The sequence below is a fragment of the Falco biarmicus genome, chromosome 17, assembly GCF_023638135.1.
Source record: "Falco biarmicus isolate bFalBia1 chromosome 17, bFalBia1.pri, whole genome shotgun sequence".
In the NCBI taxonomy this organism is placed as follows: domain Eukaryota; kingdom Metazoa; phylum Chordata; class Aves; order Falconiformes; family Falconidae; genus Falco; species Falco biarmicus.
The window spans coordinates 3,469,132-3,491,429 of NC_079304.1; the positions used below are offsets into that span (position 1 = coordinate 3,469,132).

Here is a 22,298-nt window from a genome sequence, read left to right on the forward strand (position 1 = left end):
GTCGGTTTAATTCCTGAGCGCCGGGTGCTCCCGGGGAATTCGGCTCCACTCCTTCCCTGGGTAAGTTCACGCTGTCCCGCAGGTGCTGGGTCTGTGTCGGGCAGGATTTGACCCCGTTGTTCATAATGATGGTCCCCCTTGGTCCCATGCGGTTGCCTCTGGCTGGGACTTGTGATGCAGCCACATGGAAGGGCTGCGTTGGGGGGGGTGTCTTGCTGCTCCCCCTCCTCCTTGCCCTGGGCAGAGGGACCTTCCTCCAACCCAGCCCTGGTGTGTGGAGCCCCTCTGGCCCTGGGGTGGCCCGAGGGGTCGCACAGCCCCGGGAGCAGCGCTTGGCCGGCGCAGTTGCCTCGCCTGCGGGGGTTTGCCATTTGCCCACCCCAACGGGTGCCGTGCCCCCAGATGCCCATGTCAGATGGGGGGACAGGGTGTTTGGGGGTGCCTGGTGGTCTCGCAGGTTCCCATGGGCGCACTGTGCCCTGTGCCTGCAGCGGAGGCAGGGAGAGCCGGGATTTCTGTCCTCGGGGCTGGTGGCAGGTCACCGCTGATGGCCCAGGGGCTGTGTCCTGTGTCCTTCCAGCTGATCCATAAGGTGGAGATGCTGCGTTGGTGGCAAGTGTGTCTGGGTGAAAGCTGCTCACTCACAAGCATCCCTGGGTTTGGCTCTGTGTTTCTCGGCGTGCCCGTGTCCTGCGAGCTGGGCTTTGCTGCAACTGCTTTCTGGCCAGACGGTGCCTGTAGAGTGGCTGCCGAAGGCTGGAGATAGGAGGGTTGGGCAGGATGGTGCTCACAACGTGCGCTCTCCTGTTCCCAGGGGGACTGGGAACCGGCATTGGCCCTGGAGTGTGTGGCACAGAGCAGCTCTGCAGCCCCCAGCTGAAGGGGCCTTTGACCCTTCCCGTCGGAAAGTGGGCAGGATGGAGGGGCTGTGCTCAGCCAAGGCAGGGGCTGTGGGGGCCAGGAGTGTCAGGGCAGCCGCAGCATCGCTGTCTCAGGGCCAGCAGCTCCGCTGCGGTGCCGGTCGGGTGTGTGGAGTCTGGTGGCTCCAGCGTGGTGCAATCTGTTCATCACTGGTCCAGACCCTGAGCAGTGCCAGGGCTGCTCTGGTGCTGCGGTCCTTGTCCAGCATCGCGACTGGGTGTTGCTTTTCTCCTGCCGGCAGCCTTTGGAGCACACACGTGTTTCCCAAAGAGTCTCCTGGAAAGAGCTGGAGTGAATTCAGCTCATGCTTGGCCGGAGACAAAAGCTTTAAAGCCCTGGGTAAGGGATTTGAGACACCACCAAAATTTGTTGAGAACACCTACCAAACGGGAGGGAGCCAGACTGCTCCTGTGTGAATAAACAGCTCCCGTCTCCATCTGTCCTGTGCAGACTCTGCGCCAGATGCTCTTTCGAGGCAGCCGGCGCCTACGGAGATGGGTCCTTGGCAGGTTCTTGTGTTGGTAGGAAAACCCACAGCGGTGTCTCCGCCGTTTTCCAAGGCATTTCTTGGAGGTTCGCACGTGTGTAACGTTGGAGCACAACAGTCCCTCTGATGTGCCTCACAGGGGACCTGGGAGCAAACCTGGTGCAGATGTGCGTGTAGGCACTGTGTGGGGTGAGGAGGTGGGGGGCACAGGCTGGGGACGGCGGCCAGGCATGGTCCCGGTGGGTTTGGTTAAAGGAAAGACTGAAACACGTCTTTAAATTCCAATGGACCCCTTCCCGAGTCGCGTGTCTGCAGGGCAGGAGCTGGGTTGGGAAGGGATGAGCTGAGGGCGCTGGGCTGAGCCCCAGGCAGAGGATGCGCGGTGCTGCGGCGGTGATGCCATGTGGTTTGGTGTCTTCTGGCCAGGCCTGGATGCTCAGTTAAGAACATCCATGCACCCTCCCTGCGGAGTTGGGGGAGGGGGGACACAGGGTGCTCATGCCGGGAACGTGGGGCTCGTGCGCTCCCCTCCTTGCACCAGCCCCTCAAAACGCTCCGGAGCCCCGAGCATGTCCCGGACCCGCAGGACCCGCAGTGCCAGAGCAGGGGTGCCTGCTGCAGAGGTGGGGGCTGCTTTGCCAAAACTGGGGGCGGGATGATGACAGCGCTGTGGCAGAGGACAGTCCCGCTCCGGAACTGCAGGCTGAGCATCTGGGGATGCCATTCACTAGCAAAGCCCACCCTGCCGGTGGCCGTGCCCATCACCGCGGGCAAGGTCATGTCATCCTATACAGACCTGCGGGCCCTGCCACTCTCCCCAGAACAAATCCCCTTAATTGAGTGTCTAATTAATACCTAAAAATACAGCCCGCAGCTGCTGCCGGAATCTGCCCTGCAGCAAAGGTGAGGCACTGGATCCGCAGTGATGCGGCCTCGTAACCTTGGGAAGATGCCCCAAGAGCATCGTGCGGGTACCCGGTGCCCTGGGGGGTGCTGTAGCGTGTTGGGGTGGCTCTCTCTATGCTCGGGTAGCTCGCTCCTCACCGGGGAGCTCTGCTGGCACTGGGTCTGTGGCTGCAAACTCATCTGCCCGCTCCCTGCACGTGGCACTTGGGTTTTTGTGATCATATGAGGTTCAGGCAAAGCGGAGCTGATGGAGCCTCTGTCGCTGTGCCATGCAGCTGCTGTCCTGTTTGCCCTCGGTGGCCGGGGATGGCCAGCCGTGCCGGCTGCAGCACATCCCTTCTGTGGCAGGCGCTGGCTTTCCTCCTTCTGATGCCTGCAGGTGCTGTGGCCGCTCCTCGCAGGGTGCCTCAATGATGATGATGATGCTGTTGGAGGCTTTCATCCCTTTTCCTGCTCCTGGGGGTCTTGTCTACTTCAGTGGCAAAACCGGGAGGGAGAGATCCTGCCCCCTCTGCCAGGTCCTGTCTTGGCTGGGATTTCTGGGCTCTTGACCCCTGGGCTGCAGACCCAGCCCAGGAATATGTTTAATCCATAGATTTGGGCTCAGGGATGTGCCAGAGTGGCTTGGTGTGGCTTGTCTTTACTGTGGTGGTGGGCAGTGGTGGGCAGCCCTGGGACCCTGTGCCCCCCCAGCACCCCAGGGAGCAAACCCCTCGGCCGTGGGGCTGTGCAGCAGCAGCAGCTGGGTTTTGCTGGTGGAGCAAACTCCCTGCCTTGGGTTCCTGGTGATGGGGGAGGAGGCATTTGCCTGCCCTCTTGTTCCTCTCGGTGGTAAATGTAAAATATATAAATTTTTTTATTATTTATTTAATCTTTTTTTTAAGGCTAGTGCGCTCAGTGCAAACCATACTGACAAAGGCAAGTGGAAACCCTTGCAACCCAACCCCAAATGCCCGGGCCAGCCGTCTCAGATGATTTGATGCAGAAATACTGTTTCACGCCTCAGAAGGTTAATTATGCATCGTTCACCCATTTCTGCTTGCCTTTGCTCCCTCTCTCCTGGCTGTTGCAATAATTTTATTTATTTATTTTTAAACAGTTTCACAGATTTCCCTTCTGGGCGACTCTGGAATTAACTCGATCAATGCACGCCTGATGAAGCAAAATGTAATTTTTCCCCGGAGTCAAGCCTGACTCCGGGACGGCTCCGGTGCCGCTGAAGAGCCGCCCGTGTGCGCTCTCCCAGAAAGAGGTCGTTACTGCCCGCAGGGCGAGCACTGGCTGCTCAAATTCCGAAAATCTTTCAAACTTTGCATTTCAGATTCGTAGCTCAGCTCCTGCACCAGCCTGGTTTCTGCCGGCGGAGGGTCAGGTGCCGAGCAAAAAGCAAAGCGCACATGGGAGAGCAGCACCAAACCCACTGCTGGGCAGGGGTCCCCATCCTGCACAGCGGGGTGAGGGGGGCTGCAGGGGGGGCGAGTGCCTCGGCGTGGTCGCGACGTGGTCGGTGGTTCTGCGGGAGCACTCCATCCCTTGGGCACTGACCGCTTTCGTCCTCCCGCGAGGGACTGCTGCTGTTCTTGGCAGCTGCCTTTGAGGTGAAAAAGAGCAAAAGAGCCCAGAAAGAAATAAAAAAACCCCAGGAACAGTGGCCTTGACCTTGTTCCAGGCAGCGGGACAGGGCTGCCCAGGTGGGCTGGAGGAGGGAGAAGGTGTGAACGCGAGATGCAAATGAGCTTTTCCAGCTCACAGCATTTTGAAACCTTATTTATTGTATTTTATTCATTTTTTTCTTTAACTTTTCTGCCCTCCGAGCTGTGCACAGGCACACGACCCCAGCCCAGGCCCTCCGTGGGTCAGAGGATGCTTTCCCAGCAGGGGGATGGATGAATCCAGGTGGAAAACCTCAGCCCTCGGGCTGCTGAGCGGGGCAAAGCGCTGGGACGGGGAGCAGGCTGGAGAGAGATCCCCTCTGTGCAGCCTTCCCTCCTTCCCAGGGGCGTTTTTCTTTTAAACAGAAAATTATTAATAACTCCAGGCTATTTTTAAATCACACGCCGGAGCTCGCGGCTGGTTTGCGGGGGACGATGCGAGGCAGGTGGCAATGCCTGGCCGGGGAGCGGGTGGCTCCAGTGCAGGAGCCAGCGGCTTGGAGCTGGGGGGAGCCCATCCCTGGGGATTTCCCCCCAGAATACCTGTGGAGGGGCACCCACACGGCTTGGAGGGTCGCAGGGGTACCCCAAATTCAACACCTTTGCAAAGCCGTGGCGGGGGCTGCTCAGCTCTCTGCCCCCCACCTGGCACGTGCTGGGGTGCGTGGGGTTGGGATGCTCCTTCGGCTGCTGCCGGCACCGAAAAAAATTCCCAGCTTCGGTAAGGGGGAGTCAGCGTGGGGAGCCCAGGGCTGCGGGGGCTCCCGTGGGAGAGCCTGGGGAAGGGGCTGCTGCCCCAGGGGAGGTTTTGAACCTTTCAGAGGGTTCAAAGCGAATTCCTGCACATCTGCTCTGCCGCAAAGATGCTGTGTTGGGCTTCGAACTGGCATGCTGGTTTTGAGCCCCAAAGGCAGAGGGGTGCCCAGGGCACCCCCAGGCTGGGACCTTTCACCGAGGAGGGTCCGGAGCCTGTGGCAGATGGCCCTGTGTGGCATGTCCCCATGTGGCGTGTCCCCTCACTGCGAGCAGGGGCCACCAACGCTAATGCTGCTCTTTCCCCTCTGCCTGCCCAGGTCCCTCCGGACACAGCAGCCCCCTCTTAGCGTCGTTGCCTATCCCCGGCCGTCCCCTTCATCCCCCCTTGGACATCAAGCACTTTCTGACCTTCAGGCTCAACGGGACGTCACCGCTCAACCTCTTCCCCAACTTCAACACGGTGAGTCCCACAGGGGTGGGTGGGCATCGGCTGCCGGACCCCTCCTCCCTTGCAGGAGTTCCTCTTGTACATGGCACCACTTCTCAAACCCTGGAGGGTAATTTCTGTCTTAATTACTGGGGTCTTTGGCTGCTGGATGCTGGTGCAACACACCCGCCCTGCCCTTAGCTCGGAGCGGTTCCTGCCCAGCCATCACCCTTATATACCAGAATTAAAAAGATGGTGTATTCTAACCAAGATCAATTGGATTTTGCTCCTGGAATCAATATTAATAAAGTAGCTCTGGAGAGCAGTTAATTAGTTGAAAAATAAATAAATAAAAGGAAAGAAAGAAAGAGAAGGTCTATAAAGACACAAGGAGCATGGCTGGTGCTGCAGGTGTTGGGCGAGCCTGGTAGCTGTGGGGCTTCTCCTGCTGCCTGGCTGGGCTCAGGGTCCCCAACCTCGAACCAGAGGACCAAGTGCTTGGGTTATGCAGTTACACGTGTGTCTCTGCAGACGTTCTGTTACATGTCTAAATTGACGTGGATGTGCCCAAAGACATGTGACAGTATCTCGGGTGTGAAGCGGTGTTTTCCCAGCTCTGTGCCGCTCTCCCCGGCTGCTGCCAGCCCAGCTCGGGTCTCCATCATCCACCCAGGTATTGCCCTGCGCCTCTTGCTGATGGGAGGGATGGGATCTGCTCCAGGAGCCCCTCTCTTGCCTTGCTTTGAGTCCCTGCCCTGGTGTTTCAGCCGCCTGGGGTTCTCTTGAGAGCGGGCTCCTGGCATCGCTGAGGAGCAGGTTTTGCTGTGCAGAGGGAGGTGGGGCGGTGGGGAGAGGGACCTGGGGCTGCTCCCCCCTGCAGAGGCACGGCTGATGTTTTTGCGTTTGGTAAATGCCTGGTTTTTTCCCTTGTGAGCCTGGAGCCAGGACTTTCCTGAGCTGCCTGCTTGCTCACCAGCCTTTTGTAAATGGCTTTGAGATTAAACGTGCTTGGAAGGTGCAAATTATCACCGAGATCTTCAAAGACAGCCGTAGAAATTAAGTACAGGATTCCTGTTGCTGTTGAATGGGATTCAGCCATGTAACTCCTTTAAGCTCTCCTGAAATCCCAGCTTTAGCCTGTCTCTCCCCTGTGCTAACAAGCAGAAACAGAGGAGAGGAGGATTTTTTTTGATGCCATTAAGGTTGCTGCTCTTTGTCTGGGCTCCTTTTTATAGTCGCTGGACTCAATAGCTAACTTGAACCAGACCCTGTTGTTTGTTCTCCTTGGCTCCTGCCTGCCCCTGCCTTGGCACGCGTCCTCCAGGGTTGTGTTGCTTTAAAAAAAAAATAATAACAATTTGGGAAATGAATCTCTTGCTGGAGCTGCCCAGCCCTGTCGAGCTGCTTCTGTGCTGGGTGGGGACTCCTCTGCCCCAGGGGGTGTTGGACATGGGGATGGAGGTGCTGGGGGCACCTTGAGTTCATTGCTCTGAGCTCACATCGGTGTGCAATATTAGCTGAGCGAAGCCAGCCCTGACTGTCTGGGGGTGTGAGCTGCCCCTTCGGGCTGTGTTTGTGCTGGAGAGGCGGCTGAGACTGGGGGTGCGAGGGGTTCAGCGTCGTGCATGGGCAGGCGGCTTCGCAGGGAGCCAGGGTAGGGTCCCGGTCCTCACGGTGTGCAGGGCTCGAGCATCCCTGCGCCCCAGAGCCGGGCAGGCAGCTCCTTGTTTCCCTGCCCAAGTCACCGTGATGCCAGGTCAGCCTGAGGCAGCTGAGCCTCAGGGGTGATTTAGGAGGCTGGGAGGGGGTGTCACTCGGGGTATTCTACTTTTTGAGAGAGCTGCCATATCGGAGTTGCTATAAAAAGAAATCTGAGGGTTTGCCTTTGCTTACCCGGCGTTGCTGGTGATGCTGTGCAGGATTCGGCGCTGCCCCGCAGAGCAGGAGCAGTTTGCAGCGGCACAGCAGAACACTTTGCACTTTGAGCAGGTCACAAGGCTCCCACGAACCCAGCAGATGTTTAACTCTGGAACAAGCAAAACCTTTCCAAGCTGAGCTCTCCTGCCACTTTAACAACAACAGGCGGGGGGGGAAAGCCCTAATGCAACACAGAAGATGCGTTTCATGCTCAAAACGCCCTTTTGAGCTCTTGGGATGTTGCAGATCCTCAGGACCCAGCAGCACCTTGCAAACCACAACAGGAGACGCAACCTGAAGTGATGCTGTGTCCCTGTGAATTCCCGTTTCTGACCTCGGTGGGCGGCAGGGAGCTCAGCACAAGGATCGCTATTTATATCGGTAGGAACATCCAGGGATAAAGTAATGTGAGTCAATAAGAATTGACTATAAAACTGAGATCTTTATTCTCCAAGCGTGTGGTGCCCAAAGCCTGCCTCTGCTGGGAAGTGCCAGGAAGGGGCTCAGCCCACCTGGCTGCGGGTGCTGGTAGGTACCGCTGTGGCACAGACCCTCACCAGCCCCGGCAGAGAGCTGGGAACACTTTTTCATCGCTGAAACAGCAGTGATGGAGAAGCTATGGAGAAGTTGATGGTGGGTTTGTATTTTTATTCAGAGAGAAGTACAAGGGTTCTGAGGTGGCATCCGGACTTTGGATGCGCTCGGTGCTGCGTGCTGGATGGCGCCAGGCTGGGCTTCCAGTGAAGCCCCCTGCGCATGGCAAGCGGACCGTGCTCGATGGAGCGAGGGGTGGCCGTGGCAAGGGGTTCTTCAGCCCGCCGGGGGTGCTCCATGGGGCTGGGTGCCCGAAGGCTTTTCAGGATGCGGTGCTTGCGTTTGCTGTGGGATGGCAGGAGCAGTGGTGCTCACCAGCTGCACTGGCTGTGGTGGGATGCGCGGGGCTGGGGTGAAGAGCCAGGCTGTGGTCCAGGGGTGCTCGTGGCTCCGCACCTGCCTGGGGTGGTCGTGGGCAGCATGGGTGCTCTGATGGGCACAACTTCTTGCCGCGCCGTGGGGCCAGGCGATGGGGGCTTTGCGAAAGCAGAAGTGGTGTAAAGACCGAGGTTGGTGCCATCGCCTCACGCCCCGGGAGGACGAGGGGGTCCTTTGCTGGCGCCGCTCAGCACCACTGCCCTGGAGTTGGTGCTTGGCCACAGCCCCGGTGCTGCTGGCTTCAATGGCAGGTTCAAGTTCAGGCCAGGACAGTCCCCAGCCACCTTTGCATCCTTGTGCCAGCATCCCCCTTTCCTCTGCATCCTCCTTGGTCCCCCAGCCCTGTTTGGTGCTCGGGGGGTGGATGAGCCCATGGGAGCCACCAGCCGGGTACTGGCAGCTGATGCTGCTGTGAAGGTTAGAGCCGTTTTTCTTTTCTTTGTGTGGAAAAGGTAGCTGTTTCTCTTGAAAACAAGTGCCGGCCCTGCTTCTGGCCACAGACAGGCAGCGCAGCGACGCTGCCTTTAGGACATTGCAATGTTTATCGTCAGGGGTGGAGCAGCATCTTTGCCATCTGTAGCTTCCTCCAGGTCTCCACTGAACTCCAAATGCTTCTTCGTTTATATGCCAGATAAGTGAGTAAAATTTCATAGCAAACAGGCACTTCATTAATCACCTGCTTTTACCATTCTGCTCACTCCTGGAAAGGAATTTGGGGTCTTGATAATGGCTCTGTTGTCCAGGCATGTGCCTTGAAGACTGATGCACCTGTCTCAGCAACGAAATAGCTTTGCAGAGAAATACGATCGCCTGAAAACCCAAGGCTCTACTGACAGCAGGACTCAGATAAGATAATCTTCCTATGCCACAGGGTAGGAGAACAATACTTGCATTATAGATTATAGCCGTGCTCGAACAAAGAGGTTATTCTTATTTCCAACGCCCCCCTTAATAAATGCATTTCGTTTAAAACAATTATGGCTTTTCGAAGAAGTTTGCTGCCTGGACTGAGGAATGACGCCGAGCCCCGGGGAGAGACAGAATCACCAGGGGCTGTCATCAGCTGGCAGGTATCTGCCCCGCCGGCAGCGGGAGCAGCGTGCGGATAACCAGCGCTGCTCTGCCTCCATGCTCGTGCCCGCCGAGGTACCGGCAGCTGCGCCGTAACGTGTCGTCAGCCTTGTGGTGTGGTTAGGGCACGGTGCATACGTGCAGCCCGCGGTGGCTTTGCATGGGCACCCTGCCCCCGGTGAGCTGTGCCCGCGGCGGTGGGCACCGTGTCCCCTCCCCTGGCCCTTGCTGGGCTGTGCGGCGGCAGCTCTGCCCCCCCCTTCGGCTTTGCGCAGGGATGTGGCAGCTCCGTGATGCGGAGCACATGGAGGGTTAATGGCCGGCTGCCCATTTTGATCGCTTGTGCCCCCCGTTTTGGTGGTTTCCCCTTCTGCCAAGTCTCTTAGGAACTGGCGTGGCACTGGGAGGTTGAGGGCAGCAACTGGGAGCTCAAACAGAAACCGATAATTTGCCACCCGTGACCCTGGTGTCTGGTGGGGGGAGAGGGACCGGGGGGACACGCAGGGGAGCACGGTGGGGTTGGGGAGGATGGGGTTCCGTGGTCTGTGCCCACACAGTGGCCTCATCCCCTCTGCCAGACTGCTGTAGGCATTTGGACCCTGCAGATTTGGGGTTTTTTTGGAATTTTTTTTTAAAAAATGTCCAAGAACAGGCATCAACAGAAGGCAGGTTGCCCTGTGCGGGGGGTGTCCCCGAGGCCAGTGGGGCTCCTCTGCAGCCCCAGCCGCTCGCTCCTTCCAGACACCAACCAGGCATGAGCTCTGCCGGCGTTTGCAGCGGCTCCTCGGCGAGCGTGGTGGGTAGGGGGGCTCGCCGCGTCGCGGTGCCATGCCGGGGCAGCCAGCACGGCACGGCACCCAGCCGCCCTCTGCCTTCCTTCCCCCTCCAGATGGACCCAGTGCAGAAGGCGGTGATCAGCCACACCTTTGGCGTGCCCGCCCCGCTCAAGAAGAAGCAATTCATCTCCTGCAACATCTGCCACCTGCGCTTCAACTCGGCGGTAAGCGGGGCCGGTGGGCGCGTGGGGCCGGTGCCAGCGCCTGCGGCTCGGCAGGAGCATCCCGCGGTGGGGATGCCCGGCGTGCAGGTGGCAGCTCCTGGGAGCTCTGCCCTCCCTCGCTCTGTGCCTGCTCTGGCTGGTGTTTCCACCGACATCTCCCTGCCCGTGGGCCCAGGCGCTCCCGATGCTGCCATGTCCTCTGTTTGCTGTCCTGGCTCTTTTTGCTCCTTGTCATTTTGTTCAGGTCTGTTCCCTGCTGCCTTGGTCTCGGTGTTTGTGCTTAAGCTGCTTTATCAGCCTGTGCAATTCATATCTGGTCCTTGGGAGCTGAATATAATCTTCCCTGCCTTGGCTTGCCAGAGCTCTGGTGTGATTGTTTTTTTTTTCCCCAGCTTTTTAGTCTAAGTAAATCAACCACCTTGTAGAGGGGAGGAAGGAAACATTCATTCATCCCCGCGGTAATGAATTGCACACAGCTGATCTTTGGTGGGGAGAATTGATAAAAAGGTTTGAAAGGGAATTCTCGCTCGAAGCTGGTAGGAGAGGGACCGGGCTTTGCTGGGAGTGGAGCGGCAGGAGCCTGCTCCGCACGGGCAGCAGCTCGGAGCCCTTCGCTTGGGTGGCACAAGCCCATCTGCCCCCTCCTGCCACCGCTGCGTGCAGGGCAGCGATGGAGGCAGGAGCCTCCCACGCTCAGCCCAGCCCGGCACATGTGTTACCAGCCTGGGAGCATCCCCTGGCCTCGGCTGTCCCTTCCCGGAGGAGCGAGGCAGCGCTGAGCCCCCGTGCCCACGGGACGATGCCCCCGAGCGTGGTCTCATCTGCCGGAGCTGCCTGCGCGCTCGGTGTCTGGCAGCGCACGGGCTGCCGGGAGCTGCTCTCGCCTCCCCGGGGCAGCTGTGCCCTGGCCAGCCTGGCTCTGCCTCCCACCGCGGTGCTGGCCCAGCCTGGCTGAGCTGTATCAGCACAGCCCGGGGCTGGGCGCTGCCCTGCCAGCCAAAGTCAGCGTTTCTGGGCTTAATTATTCTGCTCCGCAATGAAGCGGCTCAGGGAAAAGCATCGCTTTCCTCTTCCATGCTGCATCCTGGCTGGAAGCGCGGTGCTGGGAGAGTCGGTCCCTTGTGGGCAGCCTGAGCCGCTCGCCCCCCACCCTGCCCGTGTCCCCCCCGCCGAGGTCACATCTGCGGGAGAGCACGTGCTGGTGCAGACCCTCACACGCCACTCGTGTCCCTGCGCAGAGCGGTGCCGGGTGACCTACTTAGGCTGCAGCCCAGCCCCGTTATCTGGTGGGAATTTATTGTATTTGCTAATGAAGCCCCGTGCTCGGATGGGCCGTTCGCGTTCCCACGTACCCAGCATCGCTGCGCAGCCCCGGACACTGTTCCCAGCCCCTGGAAAGCCATGGGGGGAGGGAAAGGATGCTTCTTCCTACCGAGCACGGGGAGCCTCAGCCGGCCTCTGAGAATGCCGTGCAAATTAATCCGTGCTACTCAGTGGTACAGTGTCTTAATTCATATTGGATTTATAAATCACGAAACTGCGGTTGTTTTTAGGGACAATGCGGCATTGTCCCTGACTGCAGCGTACACAAATGTTCGGGTGATTTTCTTTTGTGTATGTTTTTATCAGTTCGGTGCAGGCATGAACCCATCAACGTGCACTTCATTATTCAGCATTTGCTGGGAGAAGGGAGCCCGTGAATGTAAATTGCATGTCAGACACCCGTTAGGTTACAATGGGAGACGTGTCCTCCCCGCCAATGTACTTTTTTATTTTATTTTTACAGCTAGCAATTCATTGCATGTTTCTGAAGCCGTAAATTTTGCCTGAAAGCTTCTTTAAAAAGTGACTTGATGCATTTAATCGGAGCGGGGTCCTTATCTTGGGCGTGCAGTGCGGTGATGTCTTAGCAAAGTGATACCTTGGCCCGAATACATTTGTGTGCAGAGCGGTCTGGCGGGAGGAGGAAAGCAGCTTTGTGCTGCACCCAGCTAAAAATACAACCTTTGAGGCAGCCCTGGCCCCGGGGAGGATGTCACCAGGGGAGGTGGCTGCACTGGAAACGTGTTGAAGCGGCCACGGCTCGGGGCTGACCCCTCCGCCCGTCCTCCCTGTGTCCAGCCGGGTGCCCGGCCGCAGCACCGACACAGCCGTCCCCATCTCTCCCTCCCCAGAACCAGGCAGAAGCCCACTACAAGGGCCACAAGCACGCGCGGAGGCTGAAGGCCATCGAGGCCATGAAGAACAAGCAGAAGGCGGTGGGGGCTGCGGCGGGGGCCACCGGCCGGGACGGCACAGCCGACTTTGCCCCCAGCCCCGAGGGCAGCGGGGAGCCCAGCAGCACAGGTACGCGGGCAAGGGGTGTGGGGGGTGTGTGTCCTGTGCCAGCAGCATGTGACACCGGAGCGAGTGACCTGGCCGGTTCCCGGTGGTGTTCGCGTTCCCAGCCCTGCAGCATCCCGAGGAGCCCGATTAAATCCTGAACCGCAGCTGCCTGGTGCCTGAGCATCCCCCTGCATCCCGCTGCTGCTCGGGCTGCGATTAGTGCAGCGTAAATGCCACCGCCAGCGTTAATAAATGAGCTTTTGTGCTCCACGGGGTCCACAGCACGGCTGGCTGGGGGCAGTGGCGCGGGGAAGGGGTGGAAATCCAGCCCAGGAGCCCCTGGGCAGGTCACGCTCCAGGGGGTACCTGGCCCCTGTGCGTCCCTGCAGCGCTGTGGGGAAATGGTGCGCAATTCCCCTGGGATTTGGTGTCTCTGGGAGATGTTCAGAACGGCTGTGGGAGGGGCAGTGTCCCCGGACCAGGGCTCTGCTGCCGTGCAGGGATGGGGCTGGTGGGAGCCAGCAGCACCGGAGCTCACCGGGGCGTTTGGGGAGCCAGCCCCGCCGAGCCGGGCAGCACCGGAGCTCACCCAGGGGGTTGTGCTGATCCCGGCTGCCCTGAGCTGCAGGGAAATGCCGTGTCAGGAGAGACCTCGGGAAGAGCCATCCTTGAGGGGATGAAGATGAGCAAGCCGTGCCTGAGATGGCCTTGGGGAGGGCGAGGGTGCTCGCTGGACTCCAGAAACCCCGTTCAAGCCCAGAGACCTTCCCCTTTCTGCCCATTTCTTTCTTTTTTCCCCTTTCCCCCTTTCCTTTCCCTCCTGCCAGCTCAAGCCAACGGTCTGCAGGAGCCTGAGGGGGAGTGCAGCAGCCTGGGGCTTGTGCCCGGTGCCGAGGAGTCGCCAGGCGAGCTGCCGGGCAGTGTCGCCCCATTGGGCTCCCCGCCGGCCTCGGAGCTGTCGGAGGGCACCTCAGATGCCACCAGCGTGGCCTCCTCGGCCGCACAGGCAGCTGAGGCGCAGGCAGCCGAGTCGGGCAGCAGCATCAGCTCAGCCCCCGAGAGCGAGAAGGAGGGGAAGAAGAGCAAGCAGCACCTGTACTGTCCCACCTGCAAAGTGACCGTCAACTCCCTGTCCCAGCTGGAGGCTCACAACACCGGTAAGGGCATTGGGGATGGGGGGATGGGCCCCCTCGCAGTTCCATCCGTGCACCGCCCCGAAACGGCAAGCGTTAATGAATATTGTCTTCATTAGAAAGGGGTTCGTTAAGGTGGCTTGCAAAGATAAGTGGTGGCAGTGTACCTGTGCTGCGACTTATGGAGTGAATTTTAGCAAGGTCAAATGCTCTCCTATTGTTCATGTCGCTTAATTAAAGACAATTTTCAGATGCATTTAATCAAGTGATTGGAGGCTACTTTATATTCCATTGCAGTGTGTTTTTAAGCTGGTAGTGACCTGAGTGCCAGTGCCTCTTTCAGACCCAGGATAATCCTTCCAAAAGCAGCTCCGCGGTTCGGGCTCGTGGTTGTTTTGAGAAGCCCTTTGGGAATCTCACGAGCTTTGGAGCCCAGCAGCAAGCGGAAGAAGACTCGAGGCAGGCAGGAGTCTGGGGGGGGTGGTGGTCCTCTGAAGCCTGGGGATGGCTGGGCCCCCCCCAGGGGTGACAGCCGTGGTGCAGGGGACCCTCGGTGGGGTCTGCAGCGCCAGCTCCTGGCTCACCCCTTTCTCGGGAGGATGCTAAACAAGGACGGGCACCCCAATTTTAAAGGGAAGGGCCTTCCCTCCCCCAGTTCAGCAAGAACTGGGAACCAGTTCCCCCAGCCCCAGCTGCCTGCCGGGGCGGCAGCAGCAGCCGTGCGCAGGGTTGGCTCGGGACACCGCTGCGGCTTAGCTGCAAATGTGTCCTTTTGCTTTTGTCAGCTCCGGTTACAAGTTTAGGAGCTGATTTGAGGAAAAAGAACAAACAAACAAACAAACAACATGTTTGCAGGCTTGTGCTCCTCCATGGCTGTCACATGGACTCGGGCTCCTTGCTTAACGCCTTAAAAAATAGAATGAATTAGCGGGGGTTTCAATTACTTGCTCACCCCCACCCCGCCGTGCTGGCGCTGGCAGGGGCAAGACAGAGCGCCCTGTCCCCAGGTGTGTGAGGATTTCGGGTTCCTCCTTCCCCTCCTCCTGTAACCCTGCTGAGCTATTCCTGGCTCTGCGGCCGGATCCTCTCTGACCTTGGGCACAGCTGAGATGCTGCAGCATGGCAGGCGATGTGTGCCCGGCTCTGCAGACTCTGCTAACGCCCGGGGACAGGCGACAGGCTCCAGCACATGCTTAAAATAGCAGTTTCTCCAAAGGTCTGGCACATGAAGAGCAGGGGAGGTGGGGGGGGATGTCTCCGAGAAGCTGAGCATTGCTGGTCTGCCTGCGAAGTGCAGCTGGCCACGAGAGCTTGGCAGGGTTTGGGAATGGGCTGCTGCATCCCTGGGAAGAGTCTGGATTCTCAGGCAGGTCCCTGTCCCCTCTGCCTGCCAGTGCTGCCGGGCACGGGGGTTGGGGGGGATGCGCGGTGCTGTCAGGCGGGTTGCTTGGAGGGCATCCTTCTTGCTGCTGCGGTGCTGGGTTTGTTTGCAACGTCAGCGTTCGCTGAGCATCCCCTCTGCCACCCAGGCGCCAAGCACAAGTCGATGCTGGAAGGTCACAGCACCCAGATGCGGCGAGGCCGAGGCAAGCTCCTGTCCCGGGCAGGGCACAAATCCAAGCGGATCGGCAACAAGGGCAGCATCAACATCCAGAACAAGGCGTTTCACTGCCAAGTGTGCGAGATCTACGTGAACTCGGAGACCCAGCTCAAACAGGTGACGATGCCAGGCCGGTGCATGCCTGCAGAGCCCTCTGGGGGGGCTTGGGGTGGGGAGGGGTGGCGTAACCTGACTGTTCCCTGCAAGAAGCTGCTGGGCATCCCCCGTGGACCCCAGTGGCGTGGTGCTGTGGGTCTGCCCTCGCTGTCGCGGCTCTGGGTCACCCGGCCGTTTTCCTCTCGCAGCACATGAGCAGCCGGAGGCACAAAGACAGGCTGGCGGGGAAGCCGCCCAAGCCCAAGTACAGCCCCTACAACAAGCTGCAGAAGAATGCTGCCCTCGCAGTGAGTATTCTCAAGGTATCTGTCTCCCTGCTCGTTACCCACCCGGTTTGCTCTCCGAAACGTCGTTTGCCACGTTAGCCATCTCTTGCAACAAGAAACAAAAGGGCTGCTTTTCTTAAAGCCTTGGTTCCCGTGATACAGGGAGGGCGGGCTATAGTGGTGACAGGAGTTTCCAGTCTTTATTCCCGGGAAGGAAAGCATGGGAATAACTCGGGAGTCCTCTGGCAGCAGCGCTTGGGATTCTTCCACCTGTTTTTGTGGTTTCTGAAGGGGAGAGCTGTGGTGGTTGGGTGCTTGGGGCTGGCACGGCTCAGTTGAATCAAGCCTAAGTGTTTGCTCGCAGAGCCACACAGCTTAGCGGAGAGTTTGGCAGCAAAAGTCATCCCAGGGCACCAGAGGAAAGCACTGATGCAGAAAACAGCCCAGGCATTGCAAAAGCCAGGGTAGGGGGCAGGTCTGTGGGCTGGCGGGATGGGGCTGAGGTGACGACGGGGGCATCCCTGCGTGCCCTGACCCGGCATGGGATGGGATGGAGTGCATGTTGGGTTGGGGCCAGGGGCTGCATTTACTGCAGAGACGCGTGGAGAGCTCAGCTGAAAGCAAACATGGGCAGGGGCTGCTGCGGGGCTGCCTGCCTGGCCGGGGGAGCTGGGGCTGGGGGCTCTCCTCCAGCTGGGTGCCTCACGGTGTCTCTTCCTCCTTCCCCGCAGTCCAAGCTGGCTTTGCAGAAGCATCTCACCAAAACCCTGGCAACCCGCTTCTTGCCGAGCCCGCTCACCGCAGCCGCTGTCTGCGCCATGCCTGGCCCCCTTGCCCTGAGACCAGCCACTGCCACCACACTCTTCCAAGCCCCGATCCTCGGACCAGCCCTTTTCCGAACGCCACCAGCCCACGTCCGCACCACGCCGGGCCCCATCGTCTTCGCACCCTACTAGAGCCGCTCGCCCGCCGAGGGTCCATGTGCCGCGGACCGGGCTGTGCCGCGGTGGCTGCACAGTGCAGGGCGGCACTGCCGGGTCAGCTGTTCTTCTGGCTGGTGGGAAACCATAGTCATAGACCTCAACCCCGGCTTCTCCTTCGCTTTGAGTGGGCTCCTGCTGGAGCGAGATACCCCGGCAAAGCCCAGCCAGCCCCGTCGTGCATCCCTGCCACTCCCCCTGCCCATGCCAGCGCTGTGCTCAGCAGAGGAGCCCATCGCACAGCCGGGCGGCACGCAGGAGACGATGGTGCCCGAGTCACCGGGACCATCTTGCGGCCAGGGACTGCCTGGCCCTGGCCCGCTGGCTTCTTGTTCATCCCCCTCCCAGTTGCCAGACTGGAAGAAGAGGAGCTGGTTGGTCCCTGGGGGAAGGAGCATCCTTCTGGCAGACTGGTCCCTGCTAGCCCAGTGGGAAGGGAACTGCGATGGGAGCCTCAGCCCAGCTCTTCCTGGGTGAAATGACCCCAGCACAAGCAGAAAGGTGGCAGTTCCCCTCTCAAACCGGGCTGGCTGTGCCCTCGCCAGCCCCACACTTGCCTGTGCTGGCTGGGGGCTTCCATGCTGCCCACCAGCCCCCTACGCCCCACAACCCCCTACGTCCCACCAGCCAAAGAGCCCCTGCGGCGGCAGGCACCGGCCACACTGACCGTACCTTCACTCCGAGAGCAATAGCCGAAGCCCAGGGCCGGTGCCTCCTCCCTCCGAAAGCACAGTGCCCCTGCCCTGGCCCCCAGAAGCACACAACTTGGGCACGCATCCAGCCCATCCAGCCCATCCAGCGAGGATGGGAGAGCCGGGCCACCCGGTGCAGGCTCCCCGAGGAGATGTCCCTGTGCTCGGTGCCAGCTGTTTGCCTCTGTCCCACCCGTGGGGGACAGCCCTGCCCCTACCTCCCAGGAGATGCTGTGTGAGGCTGAGTGAATGTCCCTAAAGCACTTTCGGTTCTCCAGTGAAAGGCAACGCTGCTGCTCGCCTGCCGGCCAGCTGCCATGTCCAGCCCTGCAAACCCCGTCCCTGTTAGGAGCTTCCAGGGAGTTACCGATGATTCCCCAAAACAAAGGTGTCCCCAGCAGCCCGGACAATCAGGTACAAAGGAGCAGGCAGCACCCGTAGCCTACGCCTGGCACTCTCCCTGTGGTGCTCCCGTCCTAGCCTGCAGAAAGCTGGGCTCGCAGGGACCCCGAAGCCGTAGCTCTGCTTTTCACTGTGCTCAGAAAGCCCAGCGCTGACCTGGTCTGAAAACTGTAACCGTGGCGCTCCGGGTTTGCAGCGCGCTGCTGTAAATAGAAATATGCAGGAAAGTTGCGACCCAAATGGACCTTACGCTGGAGTGACAACCCACCCCGATCTATGCAATCCAGGGGGAGCAGCTCGCCCACCGCGTTTGCTGTCTGCGTTTTACTTTGGTGCTCACGCTGTCTGGACAGCCAGGAGTTGTGGTCTGAGCAGAAGAAAAACAACGCGACGCTTGGCTCTGTGCAGACAATTCCCTTCCCGTCCTCTGGCCCACTCGGGAGACCTCTGCTGTGGGCCACGTTCTCTCCCAGCCCTTGGGAAGCGGCTGGTCGGTTTGTGGACCTGGGAATCCACACGCACAAGCACACATATCTGACGCCTTGGCCCTAAGAAACACCTGGATTTCACGAGTATTTTGCCCAGCACGTTCCACCGATGCTCAGGACGGGGTCCTGGCAGCGGGAGGTGAATGGGAACCGGCCAACGGGTAACTCACACGGCTGAAATGCTTCTGCTTCCCAGAGCTGGTGGGAAGGAGCTGGAGCCTCGCGCGAGGGCAGGAAACCTGCACAGAGGGAGCGGGGCGGCACAGAGCCATACGCCTGCGTCTGGAGGGCCTGTTTCTCATGCCATGGGTGGCACGGACCCGTGGTGCCACTGCTGCGCTCCTGCCGCAGAGGACAGGAGTGTGGGGGAGCCCCTGGGTACGGATGCATCTGCTCAGGGCATCTCCTGTCCACCCCAGGGAAGGAGGAGGGTGGAGAGGGGCCACCAGGAGAAGATCCAAGCTTGTATGGAAGGCTGGAGGTAGACACAACCGAAAGGTCTTGCGGTGGCGGTGGGAGATATGACTTGGAGCGCCAGCTGAGGGAAGGCAGGCTCCCAGCAGCAATGGCTTTGACGAGGACAGGGAAATGGTCCCGCAGCCCAGGGGACACGCAGCCTGGACCCTGCGACCCACAGGACAGGAGCCTTTGCTGGCTGGGACCCATGGGCAGCAGAAGGGACGCAGCTCCAAACAGCGCCGCAGTGCCAAGCAGCCCGTGGTCAGCTCAGCTCCAGCCCTCCCCCTGCTCATCTCACTGTGCTCTTCCCCAGGCCACCTCACCGGTCACTTCCAGCCCTGGCTGCCAGCAGAGAAGGGCAGCGTGTCCCCTCCTGCAACGTGCCCACCAGCCTCAGGAGCCGGGAACAGCCAGCCGCGGCTGTGCTCCAGCCTGCAGGAGCCGCTCGACACTGGTGGGTCGTTCCCCTGCGTTTTGTTCTAAAAAGCCTGTGCTGGAGCCAGCAGCGGCTGCTCCAGTCACCCCTCCACCAGTGGAGTCCTAATACACTCCTATACTTGGCACTTTAACCCCTTGAAAGCCATTCCTTCTAATAACAATAATACTGCAACGAGCTGCATAAGAACACACTCCCTCTATCGCATCCCCCCGCTCCAGAAACCCTCCCCGCTCCTGTGCTATCCAAAGCATTTACTGCCTTTGACTTAGCGTATGCTGTACTAGGTAGTAGGGCATAGTCCATAGCGCTCAATAACGTGTGCCCCTCTGTAAATAACCTTGGAGTGATGTGAACAGTTTGATTAAAAAAAAAAAAAAACAACAACCAAACAACAAACCAAACACACAAAAAAAAATCCCACAAAAAATGGAATAAACAGACTCTAGGGACTTGGCCAGTACCCCTCCTATAATGTTCATTGTATATTTTTTTGATGTACTATAACTGTTGGGGAAAAAAAAAAAAAAAAAAAGGAAAATATTTTGATAACCGAATCTCATCGCTTTATTGTGTTACTCAGTAAATAAAAGGAACAAGTATAAACAAGCCAGGGCTTTCTTGTCTTTTTTTTTTTCTTTCTCCCCCTAGATCCAGACTAGCTGACGGGAACACATGTTGCTGGGCAGTGCGGGGACACCTTTCCCTTGTCTTGTGGCGGTTCTGAGAGGAGAGTCAGCACCGTGACAGATGGGCAGCGAGAGCTGCCAGAGCCCTAAGCATCGGGGCGTGCAGGCTAAGCACAGTGCCAGCTTCTCCAAGGTCATGATTGAGTCTGCACTGAGGAAGAGGAGGGCTGCAGTGTGGTGGATGGGCACCCTGCCCTCAAAAACAGCACCTTGCCCTGCACTATATATTTACTAGGGCAGGACAACTGAATACTCCTGCACATAAAGGAGCAGTAGGCACTGCAGGTAAGGGGCAATCTGCCAGGAACTCTGCTGCAGCACCGCAGAGCCAGCTGGGGTAGGACAAGGGAGAGCTGCTCTGACAGCGGCTGAGCTGGAGGCAGGGCCAGCAAATGGGCTCTTCTGACATGGTATCAGTAAACGTAAAACTGGAGCAGCTCAAGAGTGAGGGAATTGTTTCCTCTGGCCCGGCTGTGCTTGGCCATGGAGCTGATCCCCACCTGCTGGCCAGCCCCACTGTGCCTCCTCTCCAGCAGGCCCGCCGGCCTGCTAGCCTGTGCCTGGAGAGCGGAGGGATTCGTGGGGGATCCTGGCTTTCCTGTAGCACCTCCAGCATCTGCAGGGGCTGGGCAGTGAAAAGAGCAGTCCCTGTCCCAGTGCAGGGAGATGGCTCACCTCTCTCATCCTCAAAGAGCAGCCCCAGCCCTGGGACGCCCATTCCTTGTGCCACCATGCTTCCCGCAGGCTCCGTGACACCCAACAGGCTTGGCAGGAGGTATGTGCAAGGGAAGTAGGGAGGTGAGGGAGGGGAGGTGGCAGTGGAAGGGAAAACAAGGCTCAGCCATCCATGGATCCGCTGCCCTTGTTCTTGCGACTCAGGGGAAAAGCAGACTTGCTTTGTGGCTGTGTCATTTTACTGGCCAGGTAGATGAACGGCTCGATCAGCGTATGCCGGTCAGCCACAGACACCTCCCACAGCTTCACCTTCTCGCCCTTGGCCCAGTGCTGGGCTGCGTCATGGTCCACCCGGCGCTGCTCCTGCAAGTCACACTTGTTGCCCAAAACCACGATGGTGACCTGTTCAAAAAAGGGCAAGAAGAATCCCTGAAGGTACCAAAATGCAGAGCTGAGCAGTGCTGTCTGGCTCTGCCTCAAGGCCCTGGGTGCCAGCCCAGTCCTGCAGCTAATTCCCTCTCCATGCTAAGGCTCCCTTCTGGCAGCTTCCCCTTCTGTTCGGGTCTGTGTGTCTCAAACCAGCCCAAAAGCGGGAGGGCCTGCTGAGCACTTAGACACTCAGAAGGCATCCCAGGACAGCAACCAGTTACAGTTGAGAGTCTAACAGAACAGGGAAACAGGGAACCCTGTCATCGACTTGTGACAAGCTAGAGAAAAGGGGAACCTCTGGGTGCGAGCTTGAACAAGGGGAGCAGATCCCACTTTGCAGCCCCTTTTCCCTGGGATTCTCACCTCTTTCTTGTCTTTGGACTTGTCAATCTCCTTCTTGAGGAGCTCCACTCGCTTGAAGGACTCCTTGCTGTCAGTGCTATAGACCAGCACGTAGCCATCCGTGCAGGAGAAGCAGTGCTTGGGAAGCTCCAGGCCATCCCGCAGGCCCCGCGTGTCGTAGAAGCGCACCTGCTCACGCACCCCCCGGTCTGTCTCAATGGAGCCCACGTAAATGTCCTCCTGTGTCTCAATCATCTCGGAGCCTGCCAGAGAGGGGGCAGGGGGGACATGGGGACCCTGGCCCAGGAGCTGGCCGCGGCACAACCCAGAGACCTGTCCTGCCAGACACAGGGCAGGACAGCGAAGCTTTCCTCCTTCCCCACTGCGTGTTTGGGGGGTCTCCAGGCACAGCCCTGCCCAAGGGGGCCAGGCCCTGCCCCCCCGCAGCAGGGGGCTGCCCAGCACCCAGCAGAGCAGCCAGGCGGGCCCCCCCCCCCCCCGACTCACCAACCACATGGTTCCCGTACAGGAGCTGCTCCAGGATCGAGGTTTTCCCAACAGAGGCCTGGCCGCACACGACCACCTTGCAGCTCTTCCCCATGCTGCCTCACCCTGGGCTGCCGGAGGGATCCGCCTGCAGGACAGGGCACTCAGGGGGGGCTGGGGGGCCGGGGGGCTGCCAGCGCTGCTCGCACCACGGCCCTGGCCGGGGACACGGGCCCGAGGGGAGGCCGGACCCAGCCCGGGGGGCGACACGGGCCCGAGGGGAGATCGGACCCAGCCGTGGGGGGGACACGGGCCCGAAAGGCGGCTGGACCCAGCCGGGGGGGAAACACGGGCCCGAGGGGAGATCGGACCCAGCCCGCAGGTGCCGGAGGGGATGCAGCTGTGCCCACAGCCAGTGCAGGCCTGAGGGGCGAAGCGGCCCGGAGGGCAGCCTGCGGGACCGCCCGGGGAAGCGCTGCGGCCGGGCCGGGCCCGGGGACCGGCGGGGCCTCACCTGCGCGGTGGTGCCGGCGGCGGAAGGGGCGCGGCGAGGCCCGGCGGACTCACAGCGCCCTCTGCGGGCGGGCGGACTGAGGCCTGCCGGGATCCCCAGCCTGCGGGGCCAGCGCTGAGCGATCGGGCAGGGCCCCGGTGCCCGGTGCCCCCTCCG

At 59.8% G+C, this 22,298-nt stretch overlaps 2 protein-coding genes across 5 annotated transcripts in view; one reads left to right on the plus strand and one right to left on the minus strand.

Moving 5' to 3' along the window:
- Nucleotides 1–19,501, plus strand: part of ZNF385C (zinc finger protein 385C) — an 80,981-nt gene extending 61,480 nt beyond the window's left edge. Inside the window, exons 1-8 of one of the 4 annotated variants that reach the window (XM_056362389.1) lie at nucleotides 5,197–7,699; nucleotides 8,782–9,184; nucleotides 9,999–10,109; nucleotides 12,284–12,455; nucleotides 13,262–13,591; nucleotides 15,097–15,284; nucleotides 15,473–15,586; nucleotides 16,282–19,501. In XM_056362389.1, the coding sequence (XP_056218364.1) occupies nucleotides 9,053–9,184; nucleotides 9,999–10,109; nucleotides 12,284–12,455; nucleotides 13,262–13,591; nucleotides 15,097–15,284; nucleotides 15,473–15,586; nucleotides 16,282–16,506 (1,272 nt within the window). In that variant the 5' untranslated portion in view covers nucleotides 5,197–7,699; nucleotides 8,782–9,052 and the 3' untranslated portion in view covers nucleotides 16,507–19,501. The other 3 variants (XM_056362386.1, XM_056362387.1, XM_056362388.1) reach the window with 3 other exon arrangements.
- Nucleotides 19,502–19,624: 123 nt separating this feature from the next.
- NKIRAS2 (NFKB inhibitor interacting Ras like 2) lies at nucleotides 19,625–22,283 on the minus strand. The gene is made up of 4 exons (XM_056362395.1): nucleotides 22,143–22,283; nucleotides 21,650–21,776; nucleotides 21,164–21,405; nucleotides 19,625–20,773 (listed from the first exon to the last, which is right to left on the minus strand). Exons 2-4 carry the CDS (start codon nucleotides 21,741–21,743, stop codon nucleotides 20,534–20,536), a joined length of 576 nt encoding a protein of 191 aa, XP_056218370.1. The 5' UTR covers nucleotides 21,744–21,776; nucleotides 22,143–22,283; the 3' UTR covers nucleotides 19,625–20,533.
- Nucleotides 22,284–22,298: the final 15 nt, after the last annotated feature.

What these genes read in the sequence shown, in the direction of transcription:
- NKIRAS2 (XM_056362395.1), bottom strand. Translation starts at nt 21,743, where the DNA reads ATGGGGAAGAGCTGCAAGGTGGTCGTGTGCGGCCAGGCCTCTGTTGGG. An exon ending in GTACGGGAACCATGTGGTTG is followed by an intron (nt 21,406 to 21,649) that starts GTGAGTCGGGGG and finishes CCTCTCTGGCAG; the next exon opens with GCTCCGAGATGATTGAGACA. An exon ending in AGTCCAAAGACAAGAAAGAG is followed by an intron (nt 20,774 to 21,163) that starts GTGAGAATCCCA and finishes TTTTTTGAACAG; the next exon opens with GTCACCATCGTGGTTTTGGG.